This window comes from Cervus elaphus, chromosome 21 (assembly GCF_910594005.1).
Source record: "Cervus elaphus chromosome 21, mCerEla1.1, whole genome shotgun sequence".
NCBI lineage: Eukaryota > Metazoa > Chordata > Mammalia > Artiodactyla > Cervidae > Cervus > Cervus elaphus.
This window is the reverse complement of record NC_057835.1, coordinates 8,777,973-8,801,129: the sequence shown is the minus strand read 5'-3', so window position 1 is coordinate 8,801,129 and position 23,157 is coordinate 8,777,973. Positions and strand designations below refer to the sequence as shown.

Sequence of the window (23,157 nt, the reverse complement as noted above, 5' to 3'; positions counted from 1 at the left end):
ATGGACCCTCCTGAGCTGAGATCACTTCCACCTGGGGTCCTGACTCAGAGGCCGGGGAGGCAGAGGGAGAGGCAGGTGCCCACTGGAGGCAGGCCGGCTGGGCTTCGGGGGCTGCTGGGGCCCCACTGACTCCTTGAGCTACGAACTGAGGACCTGAGAACTGGGTCCTCTGGCTCCACTCCAAGTTCCAGGCACTGGGACAAGAGCCCAGAACCGATGGTCAACCAACTATGAAAGCAGCTCCCGGGGGCAACCAGGTGATGCCTGGTGGCCGGAGCTGCTGATGTGGTGAAGTTACCAGGCCAACCTCCAGTGACCCGGGAAGATCCTGGTACAAAGGGGCCCAGCTAAAGCCTGGCCTAGTGAAGGCCAACCACCCCCCCGCTCCCACCACCGAGGACACGGGCTCTGATCAGCAGGCCCCCAGCCCAGGGCGGCCTGTGGGAACAGACGTACCCGCATGCCTTTGCTGCCGTCTCTTCCAGGGGGACCTGGCAGGCCCAGGGAGCCCTAGGAGGAGAGAGAGAGGAGCGGTTAGGATGGGGTGAGGACCGCACTGGACACGGGCTCTCCGCGGGGCAGCGGAGGACGCACCAGGCGGGAATCATGGCCGTGACGCTCCTACTCAGAGGGTGGCAACATGCAGATCTGCAGCCCAGACGCCTCCGGGGGAGGGCAAGAAATGCAGGCTCTCGGATCTCCCTCCAGACCCCTGCCTCAGGGTCCACGTTTGAACAAGACCCCCGGGTGGTCTGTATGCACCTGACGGTGGGACTGAGATGCCCCGGCCCTGCCTCTCGGTAACTCGCCACGTGGCCGCCCCACTCCGGGGCAGGGTCACACATGCGAGCAGAACGTTGGCTGCAGCAGGGTTCTCGACCTGGGCCTCCCAGCACCGGGCGGGTGAGCCTTTGCTGGGGGCGGAAAGGCTGCCCTGGGTGATGCAGGGTGTCCTCCAGTGGCCCTGGGTGCCAGGTACCACTCCCCGGGTGTGACAACCCAAGCGTCCCTGGGAGGAAAAATCACACCAGAAACGCTGGGCTAGGCTAGGTATCAAAAGTGCTCCTTAAGCTGGAGCAAACTCCGATCCAGTGAATCAAGAGGAAGCATGTGGCACACATGCTCATTCAGCAGCTGTGGGGACGTCCTCATCCCACCGCCACGCTCCCTGGAGATGCAGGAGGGGGCAACTCAGGAACAGGGAACCCGGGGACCCCTCAGCTCCCATCCAGCTCCCACACGTCTCATTCAAATCAAAGGACTCCACCAAGACCTCCATCCCGCTCCCCACTCTCCATCAATTTTCCAAGGACCACAGAGCAAGTCAGTGCCTCTTTTGGGGGCTTTTCCATCTGTGAAATGAGGATGTCGGACATTCAATGAATAAATGAACCAATGAACCTGTAAGTAATATCTAGATAACACTATGGGCTAAACCCTGTAGGAAGTCTTCTACAAGTATTTTCTTATTTAGTTCTCATAATAAGCCCATGGGATAGGTTTTATTTTCTCAAAGAAACATCACACATTTCTAGTTTTACCTAGAAATTAAGATACACGCATGTTTGCACTCATGTGTGCACACGCATGCACGCACACACAAATACTTTAAAAATATCTACAAAGTGCATTCTATGGGCAAACATTCTAAGTTGTTCTGCTATTGGAGAGAAAAACAGACAGACATCTCTGGCCCACAACTGCACCTTTCTAGCCATGGGACCCCAAAGGCAGCCACGCTGGAAGGCCGTGTGTCACTCATCTCTCTTCAAAGTGTGCCGAGTGACACTGGCAGGATGACTGGGAGGGTGACTGGGGGTTTCGGATAAAGCACACACCACACGGGGCACCCCCACGGCCAGCAAAGGACGCCACAACTCATGTGCAATGTGCATAGTAAACTGCCTTGGGTGGCCATTTCCTCGGGACAACTGGGAGCTGACGGGGTGCTCGCTAGGGTCAGACTGTCCTCCCCGTCCACCCCTATAAGGGAAGGGCAGCTGTGGCCAGAGATTCCTCACCCTCTAATCCCACAGCTGCACAGTGGGGATGAACCCCCTGCCCGCCTGTGCCTCCATCTGACTATTCTGAAACTCAACTGAGGTTGAGCGAGGCAACCAGTCCAGATGCAAGCGATTTCTCTGATACGGAACAGCGACTAGACACCAGCTAGCATTGCTTTCATTAGCGTTAATGGCAGAGCCAACAGCAGTAAGAACAGGATACTAAAGACAATATTAAGAGGATATTACAGCTGTGCTGCTCACAGCCTGTCTTCACGTCACACTCCCGACCTGCATGCTCTGAGCGCTCTCTGCTCATCAGGGTGCTGAACTCATCCCCCCAGCACAACCGTGCTTCACGCTCACGTCACATGCAGCCCACGCGCACACAAGGACCCTGGCTTTCTGGTGGCCTCCCAGCAGTTCCATGGCCCGGTGAGGCAGGCTGGGGCAGCGGAAGCCTGGGCACCCAGTCCCGCTCTCCCTCCCCAGCACCCCTTCCCTGGGGAAGCATCAGAGTTTCCCCGAAGGCCTCTCAGGAGGCAGGCGCTCTGCTCAAGCCAGCACGCTGGGGGTCAGGAACAGCATGGGCTCAGCTCCCCAGATGCCCTGTCTGTCTCCAATGCCCATGTTTCATCTGCTCGGAGCTAAAGCAAAAGGCGGTGTGTTTCCAGGTAGCCAGGGTGAACCCACTTAATCCTGCTTCCCTACAACACGAGAGAGAAATTCAAGATTTCCCAAAAGGGGAACATCAGAAAGAATAAGGACACCCTCAAGATCAGGCCCCCTGGGGTGATGTGGCACAGAGCTCACCCCGGGGGTCAGTTACCCAGTCCTTCACAGGCCAGTCTGTCTCCTGGCGGCTGCAGGTGGGGAAGGGTGGTCTACGGGGGCTCCTGCTGCGGGAATACAGGCGGCAGGGGCAGCAGGGCACGGAGCTGCCAGGACCGTGTAATAAAGGAAGCCGGGGAGGAGTCCAGAGACAATGCCAGAGGGAACTCCAGAGAGTTCTGGAACCTCCGCTGTGCCCACGGCTGTCGCACGTCCAGCCCTGTCATTGCTGTCCACCAAGTTTCTGGGTGAGTCTGTCTCATCACAGGACCGGAGCGCCACGAGCTGGGAATCGGGACTCGGTCACATCCGTGTGAACTGTGCCCACCGGGCCCAGAGCCCCACAGGAGTTCGCTGTGCATCCATCCCTTCCTAAGCCCCATGGGCGTGCAAGGGGAGACCTTCCTACTTCAGAATTAGCCCTGGGAGTATGAAACCCCAGGGCAAAGTTGAACCGCAGGCTGTTGCAGGAAAATAATGGTTTCAAGAGCCAGTAAGTTGCAGCCTCAAATCCTGCTCTGTCACTCAGTACTGACAGACTAGGCCAAGTCAGCGCAATGAGTCTCAAGTCTCCGCTGGTAAGTAGGTGCCATGAACCTCGCTGCAGGATCTGTGGGAACAGCTCGGCAAACTGGCTTTAGAGAACTGGTGTCCCAGAGCCAGGGTTTCCCAGTGGCTCGGTGGTAAAGAATCTGCCCGCAATGCAGGAGATGCGGGTTCGACCCCTGGGTCAAGAAGATCCCCTGGAGAAGGGAATGGCTACCCCCTCCAGTATTCTTGCTGGGACAGTCCCACAGACAGAGGAGCCTGGTGGGCCACAGTCTTGTCGGACACAACTGAGCAAGCACGCATCCTAGGACCAATCCCTTCTGCTTTGTTTTCAGGGCTGGGCTACCCCTGCAGTCTAAGAAAGTCAGCCTCTTTAGAGATGAATGAATATTTTCTTTGTCTAAGAAGCCAACATGTTTTTTTTTATTATTATTATTTTATTTGAATCATGGTTGGGAGACCCAAGCCAGCACTGGAAATAAGACACATACTGAGAAACCTCCACTTTCAAGTCATCATGAGGTCCAGGTATTTCATTAGATGGGTTCCTGCCCCGGGAGGCTGGGTGCCCAAGAAAAAGTCAACCTGGCCCAGATATTTCATATTCTAGTGTCACACAATCTTAGCATCACACAACACCACCATGCTCTCACAACACGCCTTCCAAAGTCCTTCTCTTGAACTCAGCTGCCTGCAGATGCTGTGAAGAGAGAAGTTCCCACCCTAAGCTGCCCCCTGACATGCCACCAGCAAAGTCACATTGCCTCCTGGAGCCTTGGTGTCATCATTTGTAAGACAGAGGGTCATGCTGCTTGAGATGAGAAAACAAGCGTGAATATAACTGTAGACTACAAAATATTATTGAAGTGTCAGTTGTTTATATTCTGTGGAGAACTAAGAACACTTTCTCAAGTCCATAAGGCGGGTCAATGAGAGGAGTGGGAAACAGACTGGAGGCTGACCTGGAACTGGAAAAGTCAGGCGCAGAGGGCTCCTTAAAAGGGAGTATGTGCAGCTCAGGATCCACGGTAAACTACGAAAAAAAGAAAGGGGACAGAGGGAGGGAAGGAAGGCAGGGAAGGGAGGAAGGAAAGAGAGAGAAAGATGAAGATGAGAGACAGGGGAGGAGAGGAGAGGACCAGACTGGGGGGAGGGTCTGGGTTCACGTGACGCCTCTGCTGAGCACCAGCTGAGCAGAAACAGCGACTTCCCCGCCTGGGCCTCAGTTTCATCACCTGTGAGCGGGGCGATGCAAGGAGGAACAGCACCTCTGGCCCAGAGTGGCTGGAAAGATGCCGTGAGACAATGCTTTGGAAAATGATTTGAATACGGGGGAATCTGAAAGGGGCATCAGGTTCTGTTATTTGGAATAAACTATCTGGAACCTCCACTCTTCACCTGTGAGAAAGAAATCACTCAGCTTAAGATGACTTTATACGTATACACAGTGGAATACTACTCAGCCCTAAAAAATAACAAAATAATGCTATTTGCAGCAACATGGATGCCAGTAGAGATTATCATACGAAGTGAAGTTAGAGAGCAGCAAATGCCATACTTATCACTTACATGTGGAACCTAACATATGACACAAATGGACCTATCTATGGAACAGACTCACAGACATGCAGGACAGACTCCTGGCGGCCAAAGGGGAGAGATGCAGTGGGAGTCTGGGGTTAGCAGAGGCAAGGTGTCACATAGAGAAGGTATGAGCAACAAGATCCTACTGACCAGCATAGGGAACTATAGCCAGTATCCTGGGACAAACCATGAAAAAAAATTATGTATATATACTCAAAATATATATACACACACACACTGAGTCACTTTGGTATACAGAAGAAATTAGCACAACATTGCAAATAAACTATACATCAATAAAAAATAAATTATAAAAAGAAAATACATTCCGCTTCATCTTCATGATATATCACAGTCATTATGGAATAGAATTACTAAAACCTGGGTGAGAAAACAAACAAAAGGATGACCGTCAATAATGCACATGAAACCCATTACAGACGACAGCCAGGGCTCCGGACGAGGGGCTTCCCCTCGGTTCACATTGGCAGCTGTGACTCAAAATCTGGGCCCTGATTCCAAGTCAACGCTCTGACCTCAGCCGCTCCACACACACACTGCCTGGATGATCTCACCGGAAGCCCCAGCGCGTAACGTCTGGCAGGAAATTACCCACCCAGGCCCACTTACAGAACCAGAGCTCCAAGGATCATATGGTGACTTCACTGGGCAAAATACAAAGAGAAAACAGAAATGTCTCCTGCTCTATTACTTAAATATCAGAGCCTGCCCCCTAAATCCTGACAAAAGCACTGCTTCGCTGTGGAGATGCCCCGTTGGGCTCCCTCTTCACCCCCGACTGAGCCGGAGTGGGCCCTGCGGGTGGAACCAAGGGTCCTCTGCGCAGTGGTCCTCCGAGCACGGCTCTGGCCCAGCAGCACCCCTGGGCCTGGTTAGACAGGCGGGTTCTCTGGCTTCACCCTAGGGCCATGGGATCAGACAGACTGGGAGCGGGTCCGGGCCAGCTGGCTCAACAAACCCTCCGTGTGGTTCGGGTGCTTGCTCAAGTTTGAAAACCACTTCTCCGTGATGTCTGAGTACGTGAGCACAATCTGTGGCTTGGCCACACGGAGATAGAGTCACTCACACCTGGTCATATGGTGAACAGGCCTGAAAACAAGGTAAGTAGCTTGTGCCTCAGTCCTGGAAGACACTTGTGAGTACCTGGGATTGCTGTTATTCCTAGATGCTCTGCAAGCTGTTTTGGGTGAAGTGAAGAAAGAGAAAGACACCTTATACCTCTATGTCAGCCCACCTGGGACACGCTAACAACACCCTCCAGGCTTCCCGAGGCTCTGGAAGTTGCAGGAGTCCTCCTGCGGTGGGGGGGCAGGGCGGGAGGAGGCAGGGACACTGACATTTCCCAGCTGTCGGCCACCCCAAGGGATAAGACCTCATTGCTGCAGGGGACGCAGAAGATGTCATTCGGTGTAAAAAGTGAAAAACTACACTGGCGTAACAGTAATTATACTTAACATTTATGAGTACTTCTTACCAATAGAAGTCATTTATTTTCACTAGTTCACTTCGTCCTTGCTGTAACCCACCGAGGCCAGTAGAATTATAGTCGCCAGTTTATAGATGGGGGAAAGCAAGGGTTGCAGGTGTTGACTAACTGACTTCGCCAGGGTTACACAGCTGCTAAGTAGCCAAGCTGGGATCTGAGTCCAGCCAGCTGGCGTCCAGGGTCTGCGCCCTTGGCCTCCACTGCCCTCCCAGTCCAGCACTTACCCTTCCAATAAATGCTCTCACCCTCCTGTATGAAGCCCTTGGCCCTGTGACTGGGCCATGAGACTTGGAAAGAGCCTGAGTGTCAGACGGAGCTGGAAAAAGTGCACTTTCCTATTCCGGCTCTGCCTGGGGCTGTGAGAACCCGTGAACTCAAAACTTCCCCAGTGTGTCCTTCAGCACCACGGACAGGGTCTGCGGCACCTTTATTTATTCCAACTCCCAGCAATCTGCCTCAACCTACAAGGCTATTTGAGAGCACACAGGCAGCTAAACTTATTTCCCCCTAAATCCTTTAATTATGATAAAAATAGAAGGCACTCGACCACAGTTATCCAGCTCAATAACCATGAATAATGCATATTAAGGCACAAGCTAAGAATAGGAGATGGGGGTGCTGATTAAGCCAGTCGTGAACAAAGTGGATGAGACCCAGAGCTAGAGGCAAAGGGCATAAATACATCTTAGAAGTTTCACACATATAAACACACACATATAATTTATAGTTTATGGTTCAGAGGCTCTATAGTGTAGTCATTGCCTAAAATAAGTTCCTCCCCACAAGGGACATGGGTTTTGAGGGTCAAGAAATCCCAGATAAAGGCATCTCTCTAGGGGAGCGCAGGGAACTGGGACTGGCCAGTGTGGTGTTAACAGTGGGGCATGTAGGGTCAGACACGGTCCCAGCCACCCTCGCCCACCACTCTGTGCCCTCAGGCGTGCCCCAGACTCCTTCAAGGAGTTGCAGAGGCTGATACTCATAAACTGAACAGCAGGCAGATGAAAGTGGTCAATAAAAGGCTGATGTCATGATACTTTCCACCACAAGGCATCTCTCTGAGACAATTCCAGACAAAAAACACCAAGCGCTGGCCACTGAATTCACCTTGGCTGCCAGTGCTAACGCCCCAAGGCCATCCTCTCAGACAGAATCTGTAACATAAAAGTGGATCCATTATCCCTTGCAAGGGCCCACGTCTCACCTACACCAGACCCCCATGATCGGTAGAGACAGCTGAGACCTTCCGAGGACCCGTCTTGGTCACTAACTCTGAAAGGAGGTGCTGGGGAGAAAATCCATCAAGTAGCAGAGCCTGCACTCCACTCCCACCCACCTGGGTAGTCCATCTCCACCTCCGCAAAATCCTCTCATCTCACAATTTCAAAGACCGCCTGCCTTTGAAAGACACCAAACAAAGAACCAGAGGCGGTGGTAGACGCCGGGTCTTTCACACTGTGATGGCAGAAGGTGGGTCTGTCGTGTTGAGATGAGAGAACTGTCACTGTGACAGCTGGTCTGACCGTCCCCTGGACTAGGGCCCCAGGCACCCCTGTGATGCTCACAGGAAGGGCTCCCAGCCAGCTCAGACTGCGGGCTAATCAGGACTGTGGGTAGCCACACTGCCACCCACCACTGGCTCTGCCCCGCGAGCTCTGCAGGGGCCACAGTGATTCTCTCTCTCTGTCACCCACCCCGATCCCACCCTGGCTCCTCCACCCACCCTGACTCTCAGGTGTGGAGGCCGGGTTAATCCTGCTCTAAAGCTCATGCCCCTCACCGTGCCATCCTTCCCCCACCCTCCTGCCAGTGCCTGGCCCTAGGTAACTCTTACACTTTTGAACAAACCAGAGCTCATTATAGACTACTTTGCCCTCTTCCTGCACCTTCTACACTGTGTAAGAGCATTTACCTAAGTCTCGGTGGCCTTTTCCACAAGAAAGAGAGAAGGTGATCCCCTCCACCTGAGCTCACTGCCCTCCAATCCTTTGGCCCCCTGATGGGAAGAGCTGACTCCCTGGGAAAGACCCTGACGCTGGGAAAGACTAAAGGCAGGAAGAGAAGGGGACGACAGAGGATGAGATGGTTGGATGGCATCACCGACTCAATGGACATGAGTTTGAGCAAACTGTGGGAATTGGTGACGGACAGGGAAGCCTGGCGTGCAGAAGTCCATGGGGTCGCAAAGAGTCAGACACAACTGAGCGAATGAACTGAACTGAAAATTCTATCTGCTACCGAGCCAACCAGCCCAATAAAATTCAGCTGAGTTTCTTCTACTTGCTCACATATTTTTTTTCTGGGGCACCGCACTGTGAAATCCAAGCACAAAATCCATACAAAGTTTTATTTATCGCCAGACAAGATTCCTGTGAAATTGCTGAAGAAAGAGCTTTTGGGTTGTTATTTGGATTTTTTTTTTAACCCCATCTACCACGTGCTGAGTACAGAGTTGCTGACCCAAGCATGGCTTGGAGACACTTCGCCCTGATTCCATCCCGTGTTTCCCAAGGGCCCTCACCATCTAAAAGTTGTGATCCGGACTCCTGAGCGGGGCTGTGAAGCCTGCTCCCCACCCTGTCCTTGGTTACTCTCCACTCTAGAGAAACTGGGTGTGTGTGGGGCGGGTCTTCCCAGCACCAGATCTGGGCAGCTCTCTGCCAGAGGGCCACCCAGGGCAGGTTTTAGAGCTCCATGAACCCACCACTCTCTCCCACGTACTCAGTACTTGAAGACTGCCTCCTGAAGAAGCACTTGTCACTCTTTTATGGATCTGAGCAATAGTTTCTAGCAGACAAATGAAAGGAAGAATAATAAAAGACAGATTTTTACATGCACCTACCTAAGGGACTAAGGCAGGTGCTGTCATGGGCAGTGCCAACCTCTTATAACACAGCCCTAAGGGATGGGCATCAATGGCCCCACTTTACAGATGATGAGACTGAGGCTCAGAGAGATACCACCTAAAAGTCACACAGCCGCTGCAGAGCTGGTCCAAACCAGGTCTGCCCAACTCCCCAGACCTGCTTTCTTTCCAACACCTAAGCCCACATTTGAGCACAAAACAAAGGCTCCCTTTACCCTTATTTCCCCATGTGCCAGATTCCCAGGGAAAAGCAGGGCACCCCGAAAGGGCAGAGAGCTCCCCAAAATTGAACAAAGCCATGCAGAGGAAAACTGGATCGACACCCTGACTTCCAGACACCAGAGGGCGCTGTGGGTCCAGGAAGCGAGCACAATGCAGCCTCGCCGGAGTTTCCTCCCCTGAAGGCTCTAGTCCCCACAGCAGGAGGACCCTCAGAATGAAAAAGGAGGCTCACTGGACACCGCACAGTTTGGCCTTGTTTTTTTCTTTCTAAATCTTTGTCCGTGGGATCTCCAAGGAAAAAAGCCACTGTGCCCAGCCGGAGCAAACCTCACACCAACATCCTCGCCACGCTTATTCATTTATTTTGTCAACATGGAAGGACCAAGGGTGGAGGCGCATGTAAGTCATTGCCCCTCCCTGCTCTCCCTGACTCTCCCCAAACTAGCCCAAACCAGCCCAGAGCAGTGGCTCTAGCCTCTCATCACCATCATCACCATCATCCCTGTCATCACTGTCACCATCATCATGACCATCATCTTCATCAACACCATCACATCACTATCATAACCATCACCATCATCACCACCACTATCACCACCACCATCACATCACCATCATCACCATCACATCACCACCATCACATCACCACCATCACCACCACCATCACATCACCATTATCACCATCACCATCATCACCACCATCACATCACCATCATCACATCACCATCACATCACCATCATCACCATCACATCACCACCATCACATCACCACCATCACCACCACCATCACATCACCATCATCACCATCACATCACCACCATCACATCACCACCATCACCACCACCATCACATCACCATTATCACCATCACCATCATCACCACCATCACATCACTATCATCACCATCACATCACCACCATCACCACCACCATCACATCACCATTATCACCACCACCATCATCACCACCATCACATCACCATCATCACCATCACATCACCATCATCACCACCACCATCACATCACCATCACATCACCATCATCACCATCACATCACCACCATCACCACCATCACATCACCACCATCACCACCACCATCACATCACCATTATCACCATCATCACCACCACCATCATCACCATCATCATCACCATCACATCACCATCATCACCATCACATCACCACCATCACCACCACCATCATATCACCATTATCACCATCACCATCATCACCACCATCACATCACCATCATCACCATCATCACCACCACCATCACATCACCATTATCACCATCATCACCACCACCATCATCACCACCATCACCACCACCATCATATCACCAACATCATATCACCATCACATCACCATCATCACCATCACCATCATCACCACCATCACATCACCATCATCACCAAGACAGAACTGCCAACGATGATGGGGTAACAAGAACAGCAGTGTCACCCATTAGGAGGGCAAACGGCAGTGGATGAATCCTCTGAGCAACCTCTCATGGTAGAACTATTATTTCCTTTCCTATCTTGTACAGAAAAGGAAACTGAGGCTCAAAGTAGCCCAAGGGGAGACACACAATCAACATGGATTTGAAGCTGAGTCCTTTTGACCGCAGTCTGGGACCCCTCTACGGACCCCTGGTCCTGGATGATGGAGGTCCGCACTCCAACCACCCCTTTACTCCTTAGACAAGCACGGATTTAGTTGCAGATGTCTCCCAGACACTGTGAAGGAGGGCTCAAGTCCCTTTTTCTCTCTCCATGTCCCCAATGCCTGAGGCACAGGCAGCCCCTACAAGCCTGCTTTCTCCCTTCCCTGAGCCTGACTTCATACATATTGAAACACTGAGGGAGCAGAACCCCGGGGCGAATATGGGGCAGAACAGGAACCAGAGAGGATGTTAATTTCCAAAATGAAGGGCAGAAGCAGCCCCGGAACAGAGCACCACACCCATCTTGGGCTGGGAGAGTCAAGGGGCCAAGGCAAGGGGCAGTGCTTCAGCTGTGTGACCCTGGGCCAGTCACTCACCTTCTCTGAGTCTCAGTTCGCTCAGCTATAGGACAAAGGGCATTCAATCAGCCTCCCAGCTTCCCTTCACTTTAGTAACCATCAGGGATTGTGTTTTCTAGCCATCTCACTAGCAGTGACCTTGGGCAGGTCACTTGACCCCTAAGCTAGTTCTCTCATCTGTGAAAAGGGCAGGGACTGCTTTCCCTGAAGCATGGTGTGAACACTGACACATACAGCATGGGATACAGCTTACAGGGTGCGCGGCTTTCACAGAGGCTCATGCACATTGTCACACTGGTTAACTGCGTCACTGAAAATTAAAAAAAAAAAAGCACAATTCAGAGCAATATGATTTCCAGACACATCAGGCTCCTGTCCATCCAATCTGTTTGGTATTCTGCAACTGCTTTCGAGAGAATAGTCAAGCAAAAAAGCCAGTCTGTGAAACTCTTTCCAAGTGCGTGAGTCACCAGTGGCCTTCTCCCTGCCGTGGATTCAATCATCCCCTTGACTCACCCTGGCCTCCTGCATCCTTGGAGGAGAAGCAGAGGCTCCAAGTTACGGAAGGTGGCCCCAGGGACTCGGGCTGGGGGTGGGCTGATGACCAAGCCTCAGAACAGCCACCTGCAAGGGCCTTTATGCATCATCACACCCACTCTCTCGTTTCCACTGATGAGGAAGCAGGGGCCCAGAGATGGAGGTGACTCACCCCAAATCGCACAGCTCATATATGGCAGAATCTAAACTCAGACTTTACTAAAAATGTCCAACTGCAAGAGAATGTCATCCGAGGACAGAGCCAGGCGTGCCAGAGTCTCTCCTGCCAGCGCCACGTGTGTGAGGAGGTGCCCCCGCGGGGGCTCTGACCTGGCAGCTGACCCTCAGGTCTGAGGGTAGTGCCGCAGCCTGGACCCCGGGGCACCAGGGAGGCGCCTCTGGGCATCGGGAGGAGGCAGCCTGACCTGAGCGCAACCAGAACGGAAGGGCAGAGATGCAGCTGCTTCTCCCAGAAGAAGGGGAGTTTCTCCTGGTGACACCAACACACGAGATGGACCACATGTCACTCAGAACTCAGGCTGGACCAGGACTCAGGCTGAGCACCCTGACTTCAAGAGGGCTCCACCAGTCCCAGTCCTGGGCCCGAGGAGCACCTGGGTGTCCTGTTAATACCCTGTGCTCTGGCCCTGGGCCCTCAGGAACCAGCATGTTGGCAACTATCAAACCAAGTTCCAGGTGTGATGCTTTGAGCCTACATGGAGCCGTGGAAGGAGGTCCATCAGCCCTGCTTCAGGCATCGGGAGACAGAGACTCTGACGGCAGAGCTGAGAGCAGCACCGGCCGCCCAGGTCTGCGGGTGCAAAGCTCACGTTATGCCGTCTGGTCACGCTGTCTCTCCAAGGGCTTTGTATTCTTGTGTGGTGGTTACCATGCGTGTGTGCGTGTGCCTGTGTTTTTAATACAGGTAAACAAAGAGAAGTTCATTTGGAACCAATGAAGACACAAAGGAATATAATGGACAAAATAAAGACCCTCACAGCCTGGCCACCCACAGACAACCAGAGGTTAACAATGAGGATTTGCTTCCAGAATTAATCTCTCTTCCACACCCGCACATGCATACACACAATGTATGGGTCACGCTGCATAGATATTTTGCGAAGTGTTTTAAAAATTAACAAAATATCTTCATTTTCTGGGTCATTAATTATCCTTCTAAATGTGACTACGTGTCCCTAAGTATTATTGCATTACGGAGCTGTTCCACTGTTACGGAGCTGCATGACAACAACTCATTCTACAGTGTCGTAGCTGTCGACAGAGCAATAGGTGTTTCCAGACCAGCTTATAGATTTCGCTGAAGGAAACGTGTGGCTGTGTACTTGTGTACAACCTCAATTTATCTCCTGAGAGTAAATCTCTAGACCTGAATGAACTAAATGAAAGGTACTCTACAGAGAAAACGGGCTGGGCATGTGAGAGCTCTGTTTCCATAGTAACTTGACAGAGCGGCACCTGCTTTACATCATCAACCCCACGCAAGAGGTTGATGTGAGCCCCCCAGGGTCCAGCGCTCTGCATCCTGAGTCTGCAAGTTCCCAGACTCTGACAAAATGATCAACGTAAATGTATGTTGCAAAGTCTTGCAGCTGCTCTCCTGAGAAACGGGAGATGCAGCTTTGATCACTGGCGTGAGTAGAAGATGGCATTTTTAGGGACTGTTTTATTGCTTCTTCTAGGCGGGCACTTTAAGAAAGCGTCCCCCTCTTTCCCAGGATCTGTCGAGTGTATGCATCATCACCACAATGGATGAAGGTTAGAGAAGGTGCAACATTCGTATCTGGGGAGCACGTCACAGGCCTCCGTCCTTCCATCTGTCCAGTCCTGCTGCTGCCGCCTGCCACTCTGACCCTCCTCACCTCCCTTCTGTGCTTCTGCAACAATCTCCTGGCAATTCCCCAAGCTCCTCTGGTCTCCCCCCTCCTACAGGTACCTGCTATTCGAACTTCCTCATCACATCTGATCACACACAGACCGTCCTTCCCATCACTGCAAACAAGCCTGGCCAGGTTTTGATATTGAATGCCCAGCATGCTGGTCCTCAAACCACACCTGCAGCTCCGTATCCCACTTCCCAGGAACCCCATGAAGCACCTGTGCACTTAAGCATTGTGGAGCATCCACAACCTAGACAAGCCTTTCCCTCCTCGTACTTCACACTGAGGCATTCAGCAAGAAGACTGCTTCCCTCCCACCCAATTCTTACCAGCAGCATCACGGCATATACAACTCTCCTGAACCCAAGGCCCTCATCCTAGTCCGGGCCACCTCCAAGGCCCCTGGAGGAGTGAGACAATGGGGAGGTGCTTACCTTTTCGCCCTTTTCTCCTTGCACAAAAGGTCCTCTGCCCTGGAGGAGGAAAGCAGAAGACAGAGGTTTGCTACAGAGCATCTCCACAGCATGGCATCACACATGGCGAGTGCACCTGGGATTCAAAACAGTTGGCTGCTTCCTCATAAGCTCTGCCAAGGAACCTCTGAAAGTCGTCTATCAATCACTGAGTGTTGATTCTCATGAGTTTTATTTCATTTTTCCAGTGACTCAAAACGATGGTAGTATTCTTTTTTCCACATCAGCTCTTTTAAGATATAATCTGTTGTTTAGTCGCTAAGTCACACCCGACTCTTTGTGACCCCCATGGACTATAACCCACAAGGCTCCTCTGTCCATGCGATTCTCCAGGCAAGAATACTGGAGTGGGTTGCCATTTCCTTATCCAGGGGGATCTTCCCAACCCAGAGATCGAACCTGAGTTTCCTGCACTGGCAGGCAGATTCTTTACCACTGAGCCACCAGGGAAGCCCAGGATATAATCTACACAGCACATAATTCACTTATTTACAATTCAATTTAGTACATTTACAGAGTTGTGCAACACAACCACCATCAATTTTAGAACGTTTCATCACCCCCCTAAGAACCCCATATCCATAGTCGTCGCTCCCCTTTCCCCCACCCTCTGCCCTAGCCAGCAATCAGTCTGTTTTCTGTCTCTGTAGGTTTGCCCATTCTAGACATTTTATATAAATGAAATCATACAGTATGTGGGCTTCTATGACTGGCTTCATAGCCAGTGTTTTCTTAGCAAAGTGTTTTCAAGGTTCACTCTCCTTATGGCCTATATCAAACCTCATTCTATTGCAGAACAAAATGCCATTACATGGCTAAGACACATTTTATTTATCTGTTCATCAGGTGATGAACATTTGGGTTGTTTCTGCTTTTTGGTTATGATGAATAATGACGCTATGAAAATCTGTGGACAAATTTTCATACAAACACGTGTTTTCATTTCTCTTGGCTATATACCTAGGAGCGGGAACTGCTGGGTCTTATTCTGCTGGTAATTCTGTGTTTAACCCTTTAAGGAGCGCCAAACGGTTTTTCAAAGCAGCCACAGCATACATGCGGGCTCCAATTTCTCCACATTCCTTGTTGCGCACCCGTTACTGCAAGTGGAGCACTGACATCTCTAATCCTTGGTGATGAATTATTTATCTCTCATTTCAATTCTCAGGATTTACTTCACGTACTTAGGGGTTCTGTTCTTGGGTGCACACATGTTGATAACTGTTGCATATTTTTGAAGGATCAACATCTTTATCATGATGAAATGCTCCCCTTTGTTTCCATTAACTTTTTAACGCCTGCTTTCTCTGGTATGGCTCTAGTCACTCCAAGCTTTAATGTTTTCAATTTGTAGAATGTGTACTGGCCACATTTTCATTTTCAGCCTATTTATATATTTGAATCTAAAGTATGTCTCCTCTAGACACAACACAGCTGGATCTTGCTTTTATGTCCAGTCTGAAAATCTCTGCTTTTTAAATTAGTTTGTATAATCCATTTACAGGCAATGCTGTTTTTTATATAGGTAGATTTACATATGCCATCTAACTTTTCCGTTTTCTATGTTTCCTGACTTTGTTCCTTTTTTTCCTTCTTTATTACTCTTTCCTTTACTACGTGAGTACGTTTTTAGTGCAATATTTTAACCTCTTTAAGGATATTTTCACTATATACTTTTAAATTATTTTTCTCGGAGGTTGTTTGAAGTTTACTGTATATGTCTTAACTTTTCAAGGTCAACCTCAGACTTACACTAACTTACTTCCAGTGAGATTGAGAAATATACTCCTATGTGACCTATTCCATCTGCCCCCTTTTTGAGCTACTGTCTTACAAATATTTGTTAAGCACCCAGTGATACATTGTTATAATTATTGCTTTGAAGTTGTCATTCCCCTACATTCTGCCTCATTTCTGGTGATGAGTCAGCTGATGCTGTTATTGGGGTCTGCTTCCACATCATGAGTCATTTTTCTTCTGCTGCTTTCCCATTTTTTGTTTTGTCTTCCAGCATTTTTTATTGATATTATTTTCTTGGGCTCCAAAATCACTGCAGATGGTAACTGCAGTCATCAAATTGAAAGATGCTTGCTCCTTGGAAGACTCCTAGACAGCATATTAAAAAGCACAGACATCACTTTGCCAACAAAGGTCCATATAGTCAAAGCTATGGTTTTTCCAGTAGTCATGTATGGATGTGAGAGTTGGACCATAAAGAGGGCTGAGCACTGAATAACTGATGCTTTTGAATTATGGTTTTGAGTAGACTCTTGAGAGTCCCTTGGACTGCAAGATCAAAGCAGTCAATCCTGAAGGAAATCAACCCTGAATATTCATTGAACGACTGATGCTGAAGTTGAAGCTCCAATACTTTGGCTACCTGATGTGAAGAGCTGACTCACTGGAAAAGACCCTGAGCTGGGAAAGATTGAGGGCAGGACGAGAAGGGGACGACAGAGGATGAGACGGTTGGATGGCATCACCAACTCAATGGACATGAGTCTGAGCAAACTCTGAGAGACGGTGAAGGACAGGGAGGCCTGGCATGCTGCAGTCCATGGGGTTGCAAAGAGCTGGACACGACTTAGTGACGGAACAACAAATTGATACGATGATGTTTCTAAGGATGGATCTCCTTTTGCATTTCTTGATTGGAGTCACTGAGGCTTTCTGAGTGTGTAGATGACTATGCTTCATCAAGTTTAGGATGTCTTTAGACATGATTTCTCTGATTACTTTTTATGCTCCTCTCCTGGTAACCATATTATGTGCCCTCTGATTGACTTCATGGGCCCCCACATTTCTCTGAGGCTCTTCATTTCTATTCATTATTTTTTCTCTCTGATCTTCAGTTTAAGTAATCTCCCCTGATTTATTTTCAAGAATTCTGGCTCTTTCTTCAGCCAGTTCAAATCTGTTATACTTCTTTATATTCTGTTTTGATGAGATATTGTCACAACACTCCCCTCCATTTCCTTCAGAACAGTTTCCTTTAGTTTTTTGGATATAATTTAATGGCTACTTTGCAGGCTTTGTGTGTTAAATCTGACATCTGAGACCTCTCACTGGCTGTTTCTGGCCACCTGCTTTTTTCCCCGTGTAGGAGTGAGATGGGTGTTTCACTAGCCCCCGCCTCATAACATTGAGCTGAAGGTTAAGTGAGAAGGAATACTGTCAAACAGACTCAGGCGGACAGAGCCGTGGAACACAGCGTACACTGTTCAGTCAGCAGGTCTTCCTACCTCCATGCTGATTTGCACAGATCAGGTGCTCCCCACCTCTACAGGAGACAGGTATTCACGGTGCGGGTGAAAGGTATAGCTCAGCAGGTAAGCACAAGACTCAGGTTAAAACAGGTTCAAATCTCACCTCTGACACATGCAGGCTCCATGATAACAAGCATATCATACAAGTCTGAAAACCCTGTATCCTTCATATCAGAGAAGTGATGGGACCATGTTCTGGGGTGGGATGAGTTGGGAGGCTTGAGATTGGCATATAGACACTATTGATACTATGTCTAAAATAAATAACCAGTGAGAACCTAACAGTACAGCACAAGGAACTCTAATCAATGCTCTGTGGTCACCTAAATAGGAAGGGAATCCAAAAACGAAGGGATGTGTACGGCTGAGTCACTCCACTGTACAGCAGAAACCAACGTAACACTGTAAATCAACCATACTCCAATAAAAATTTAAAACAAGTGTTTCCAAGGAGTAAGGAGGGAACCCCCATGAAGCACTGCTGACGAAGGGCAGGCAGTACAGTTACAATTTCGAGCTCTCAGATGATGACGTGAGCAGTGGTATCTGCCAGGCTACCTCGTCTAGGAGAGTGACTCTGTCTTGCCTGTCTTGTCTCAGGGAACCCCCTGAGCACAGAACCTAAAAGGAACTGGCTCTCATTCACTGACCACCTACCACGGCCCAGGCATTTTATAGACAAAAGTTGTTACTTTCTTTACTTTGCTAGTGGAGTAATGAGATTTTCAGAGATTAAGAGACTAACCTCACAGTCATGCAGCTAATGAAGTCTGGAGCCAAGGCCAGTGGCTGGGGCCCACCTACTCTGAATCTGTGCCATTGCTGCTAGGAGATGCAGCTCCCATCTGGAGCACAGGATTCCGGGGGTTGGGGGTGGGGTGGTGCGGGGTGAGGCCACAGCGGTCAGGAGGCCCCCCGTGCCCGTGGAGAGGGGACCCCTCCCTAGCCGTGGTGGACAGGCCTCTACTCACCATGTCTCCTTTCTCTCCCTTGGGTCCAGGAGCTCCCACCGGCCCAGTGGCTCCCACGTCTCCCTGAGGGGTGGAAACCAGAGACAACACCAGGTCAGGTCCCCGGTTGGTCAGGCTCCCCGACACTGACTGCCCATGGCCCATCTTGCCCCCATTTCCCGGAAGCAACTGGTTTCATCACTGCCAACTGCACTGTGAGGCCAGGCCTCCCACTTCCGGAGAGGAGAAAAGCATCTGAATAACTTCCCCAACCTCCTAATTCCAGGAGCCCAGGGCAGCTTGAGACAGCGGGTGGATGAAAGCCTCGCACGCTGGTCGCTGGGAGTGGGAATGGGAGATTCCACGCATCCTACTGGACCCAGCTCGGGCAGGGGCCCCAGGCATCCTGGAGCCCCCCAGGCAGCTTCAGGGCCCCACTCTGGCCCCGCACCCCCACCCACTCTCCCATCGCCCTGCCCTGCCTTTTCCTGCTGCCTCCGAGTCCTAGGGACCCGGCTCCCTGTCACCCATAGGTACATCCTCGCATCCAGAGAGGGCCTGGGCACCCGGGTCCACCAAGCCACGCCTGTGGACATGACCTGAGTGACCTCTAGGTAAACGGAGCCAAGGGACTCACAAGTGTTCACACAGCCTCCTACCCATGGACAGGCTGGGACACGGATGAAGGGCCAGGACAGCTGACCAGCCGCGGGGCAGCCAGGCTCCCCTGCAGGCGGCAGGGCCTCTTATCTCCTGGGAATCCCTGTCACCTTGCCTCCTCTCCCAGGGCCGGGGGGCAGGCTCTGCCACCCGCACACCCCGGATCTGTTCCACCAGAGCCCCAGCACGGTCGCTCTGTGAACAGTCACTGCTTCAGACAAAACATTTTCTACTTAGAGGCTCTCACGGCCCCAGACGGCTCTGCTCCCTTCTTTCACCTGCCAGCCAGCCGAGGAGTCGAGGTTACAGCCTGGGGGTGCCCGAGCAGAAACCCCAGCTCTCCTCTTTGCAGAGAACACAGGGCACCCTGGATCCCCGAGCCGCTTGAGTGTGTGTGTGTGTGACTGTCTGAGTATGTGTGTGCATGCCTGTGTGTGTGTGTGCACATGTGTACACGTCTGTGTGTGTGTCTCTGTGTGCACACGTGTGCATGCCCATGTGTGTCTGTGTGTCCTCTCCATCCTAGCAGACTGGGGGCAGAGGGGAGCAGGGTGAGAGGAGCGGAGATGAAGGAGATACACACAGAGGAAGGAAGAAGGGAAAAGACAAAAAGGGACCTTAGCAGGCACTCCACGGCGGTTCACTGAACTTGACCATCATCCATGCAGATGAGGGAGGGGGAGAGGGAAGGAAAGGGGGAGGGGAGAATGAGGTAGGGAGGATGGAAGAGAGGCATCCCTGTGTCTCCATCCTTACACTCAGCCCCTCTTTCTGACACCAGACCAGGTGATGGCCACTGGGCCACGCTGACCTCTGCCCTCAGCCTCTGTGTGACCCACCCCCAGGGGCAATCCACATCTTCCTGGGTCTCAGCTTTCTGAGACCAAAATCATGATGGGAGATGACAGCCCCGTCCTGCCCCATAAATGCTGCAAACCTGGGCAGTGGTAGAGAGAGAAAAGGCTGCTCCCTGAATGAGGAAAGGGGAGCCCCCGGGGAGAGACCTGGCTTTGAGCAACTGGTGAGCTTGGAAAACGTGCACAGAAATAATTCCAACCCATTTAAACAGACAGATCGCAGGTGCTAATCAGACTGTTTACAGCCCAACCCCCAAAGTTTCTGGAATACAGAGGCCTGAAAGGATAGATGAAGGGCTAGCTGACCACAGAGAACTGAGGCTGCTGGAACAAACAAGATCTGAGCCTTGGCGTGCGAGTTCCACCTCCTTCCAGCTCACACTGTCGAGCTGAGAAATGGACCTTCTGAGCTGTGAAGAGACTCAAAGGTTCCGAACTTCATGGCGCTTGCTCTGTTCTTCCATCTCAACAAGCTCAGAAGAAAAACCCCACAGGACAGTAAACTAACACACCACTGTCTTGGTTTTTTTTTTTTTTTTCCCTTTCTTACAAAGAGAGCAAATCAAAACATCCTCAGGCTCAAAGGACTCATCTGTGGCTCCAGTACTGACCTTTGGGCCGGGGAATCCAACGGGGCCATCGAAGCCCTTCTCACCCTAAAGGAAGAAAGACAAAAGAAACAAGTAAGGCTCTGTCTTAATTTCCCCCTTCTCTCTTCACTGGCGGGCGATCCCTGGCACAGGCTCGTAAGCCAGGCTCTTAGCAAGCCACGTGCTGATCAGTAAGCTGCAGAGTTCATGGCAGCTGAGAGCTCCTGATCCCGAACTGCCAACCTGCATGGGGAGCTGGGACCTGACCTCCAAATACAGCTCCTGGTGAAGAGGCCATCCATCAGTCAACAGACACCAGCCTGAAACTCCGGGGAGCATCACCCAATAATCCATTCTATCCATTGCTTCATACCCTGCCTGGATCCCACCTTCCCATCAACTCAATCATGATTTAATACAGTGGCTGAAAACATACACAAACAATGATTCAGTCTTTGCCACCTGGAATTTATGAGCTTATGGAAGTAGAGACAAGCAGACAGTCTTCATCCAGTGTGATAACTACCACGGTAGATGGAAGAAGAGGGAGAGAAAAGGGTCATAGCATCACGCAAATAGCAGGTGCTGAATGAATAATTACTGAACAGATGGATGTGAAAGAAGGAAGGAAGGATAAAAGGAGGGAGGGAGTCGAAAGGAGGGGAAAGGAGGAGAAGGGAAGGGGAGCCAGGAGGAAAGAAGGAGGAAAATCAGACAACAGTGTGAGGAGAAAAGGATTCTCTGCGGAAGTCTTGAAAGAAGAACAGGCATTAGCCAGATAAAAAGGAGGGAAGGGGAAAAGGTGTTCTAGGCAGAAGAACCTACACATGCACACTCCAGAAGGCAAGGAGGATCACGACCCCTCCACAGAACAGGACGCTCCTGCCTGCCTGGAAACTGGGAGGGGAACATGGAGTGAAATAAGGCAAGAAGGGCAACTGGGAGCCACGAGGGGCTGCACAGAGGGGGACAGCCGCCGGGGGAGGGGATCGGAGGCCAAGCCGATAAGATCAGTGGCGACCCAGCGGGTGTCTGTGAGCTGGGGACAGGGAAGGTGGGTGGGAAGAGAGGATGGAAGCCTGCTTGACCCCAGACTTCCCACAGAGGTCCCCGCCAGGGCAGGGCTCCGGGGAAACCCTGACCTGGGCAGAGCCCCACTGGCTGCCCTCCCTGGCACAGTCTGCGTGCAGGTGGGCCAAACCTCAGACTGCTGCAGTCACCCTTCTCGTTAGGGGTTTTTAACAGAAAACAAAGACTGCTAAGGATTTAAATGGGTTTGGATGGCTGCTTTTGTTATGACATTGACGGGTGGGAACCTGATCGGCACGTCGTCTGTGGCCTGAAGCCCTGAGCATGCCCAGGGCACCGTGGAGGAGGAGGAGCCCTGCCTGGCACCCTGGGGGCACACACTCTGACTCCCTCCCCGGCTTCTCCCAATCAGAACCCAGCACCAGGCCAGAGGCGCCCCACTTCACCGACTCCCCAGAAAAGTTTCAGCTCGCAGCATGACTGGGCTGGCTCCTCGAGGCCTCCCAACAGGCAGGGCCACGGTCTGACCACCCCACCTGACGGAGAGCTCCTTGGGGGCCCTCTGGGAGGAAAGAGGAAAGGAGAGAGTGAGGGACAACAGAGGAGAGGGGTGGTAGGGAGGAGAGGCTGCCACGACAGGCAGGTTTACTGAAACAGAACTGTTGGGAAATTCCTGCAGTGTGTTCTCTCCAAGTAACCTCAGTCACCACTCTGTATGCTGGCCTGTCTCCCAAGACCCCTGCAAAGTCGGGGGGGACCTGCCGCGTGCCGGCCCCGAGCTGGGAGGGGTAGACAAGAGTGATGGATATGCCGAACACGAGATGGAGGGCCCTGGGGCCACCTGTCGAGCAGAGCCTCGTGGAGACCAACTCCAATTTGTCATCCTGGTGTTATTTGTTTGTTCTGCTCCAACAGTGGAAATTTTTTTCTTATTAAGAAGGCCGCTGGCCTACAGAAAAACAACAGATGAAGGCCCCAGGCATCCAAGAAGAAGACATTTTATCTAGACAAACGGGAGGTGGTGTGGTAGTCAGAAACACACTGGGTTTTAAAAGAAGAGGTGCTAAACTCTTCCTATATGCATTTAGATTACACAGTATGGCCAACGGAGCACAGAGGGATGTGGGTGGACCCCACAGAGCTACCTGAACCCTCTGCCGCTGCCCTGCTGACACTTATTCTCAAAGCAAATCCGGCTGTTTAGTTGCACTGGGGTGACGAGGACACCAGGAGGCAGAGAGACTTTGACAGGAGGTCATTAACTTCAGGAAAATGTTCACCCCAGTGGGGTCTGAGGGGCTCCCCTCCCAAGGCCC

General features: G+C 51.3%; 1 protein-coding gene across 1 annotated transcript in view; it reads right to left on the bottom strand.

The window, feature by feature from the left end:
• Window positions 1-23,157, bottom strand: part of COL22A1 (collagen type XXII alpha 1 chain) — a 219,267-nt gene that overhangs the window by 130,715 nt on the left and 65,395 nt on the right. Inside the window, exons 10-13 of the mRNA XM_043880230.1 lie at window positions 20,834-20,878; window positions 18,727-18,789; window positions 14,451-14,489; window positions 457-510 (exon numbers count right to left, since the gene is read on the bottom strand). Of these exons, the coding sequence (XP_043736165.1) occupies window positions 457-510; window positions 14,451-14,489; window positions 18,727-18,789; window positions 20,834-20,878 (201 nt within the window). The remainder of the gene's footprint in view (window positions 1-456; window positions 511-14,450; window positions 14,490-18,726; window positions 18,790-20,833; window positions 20,879-23,157) is intronic.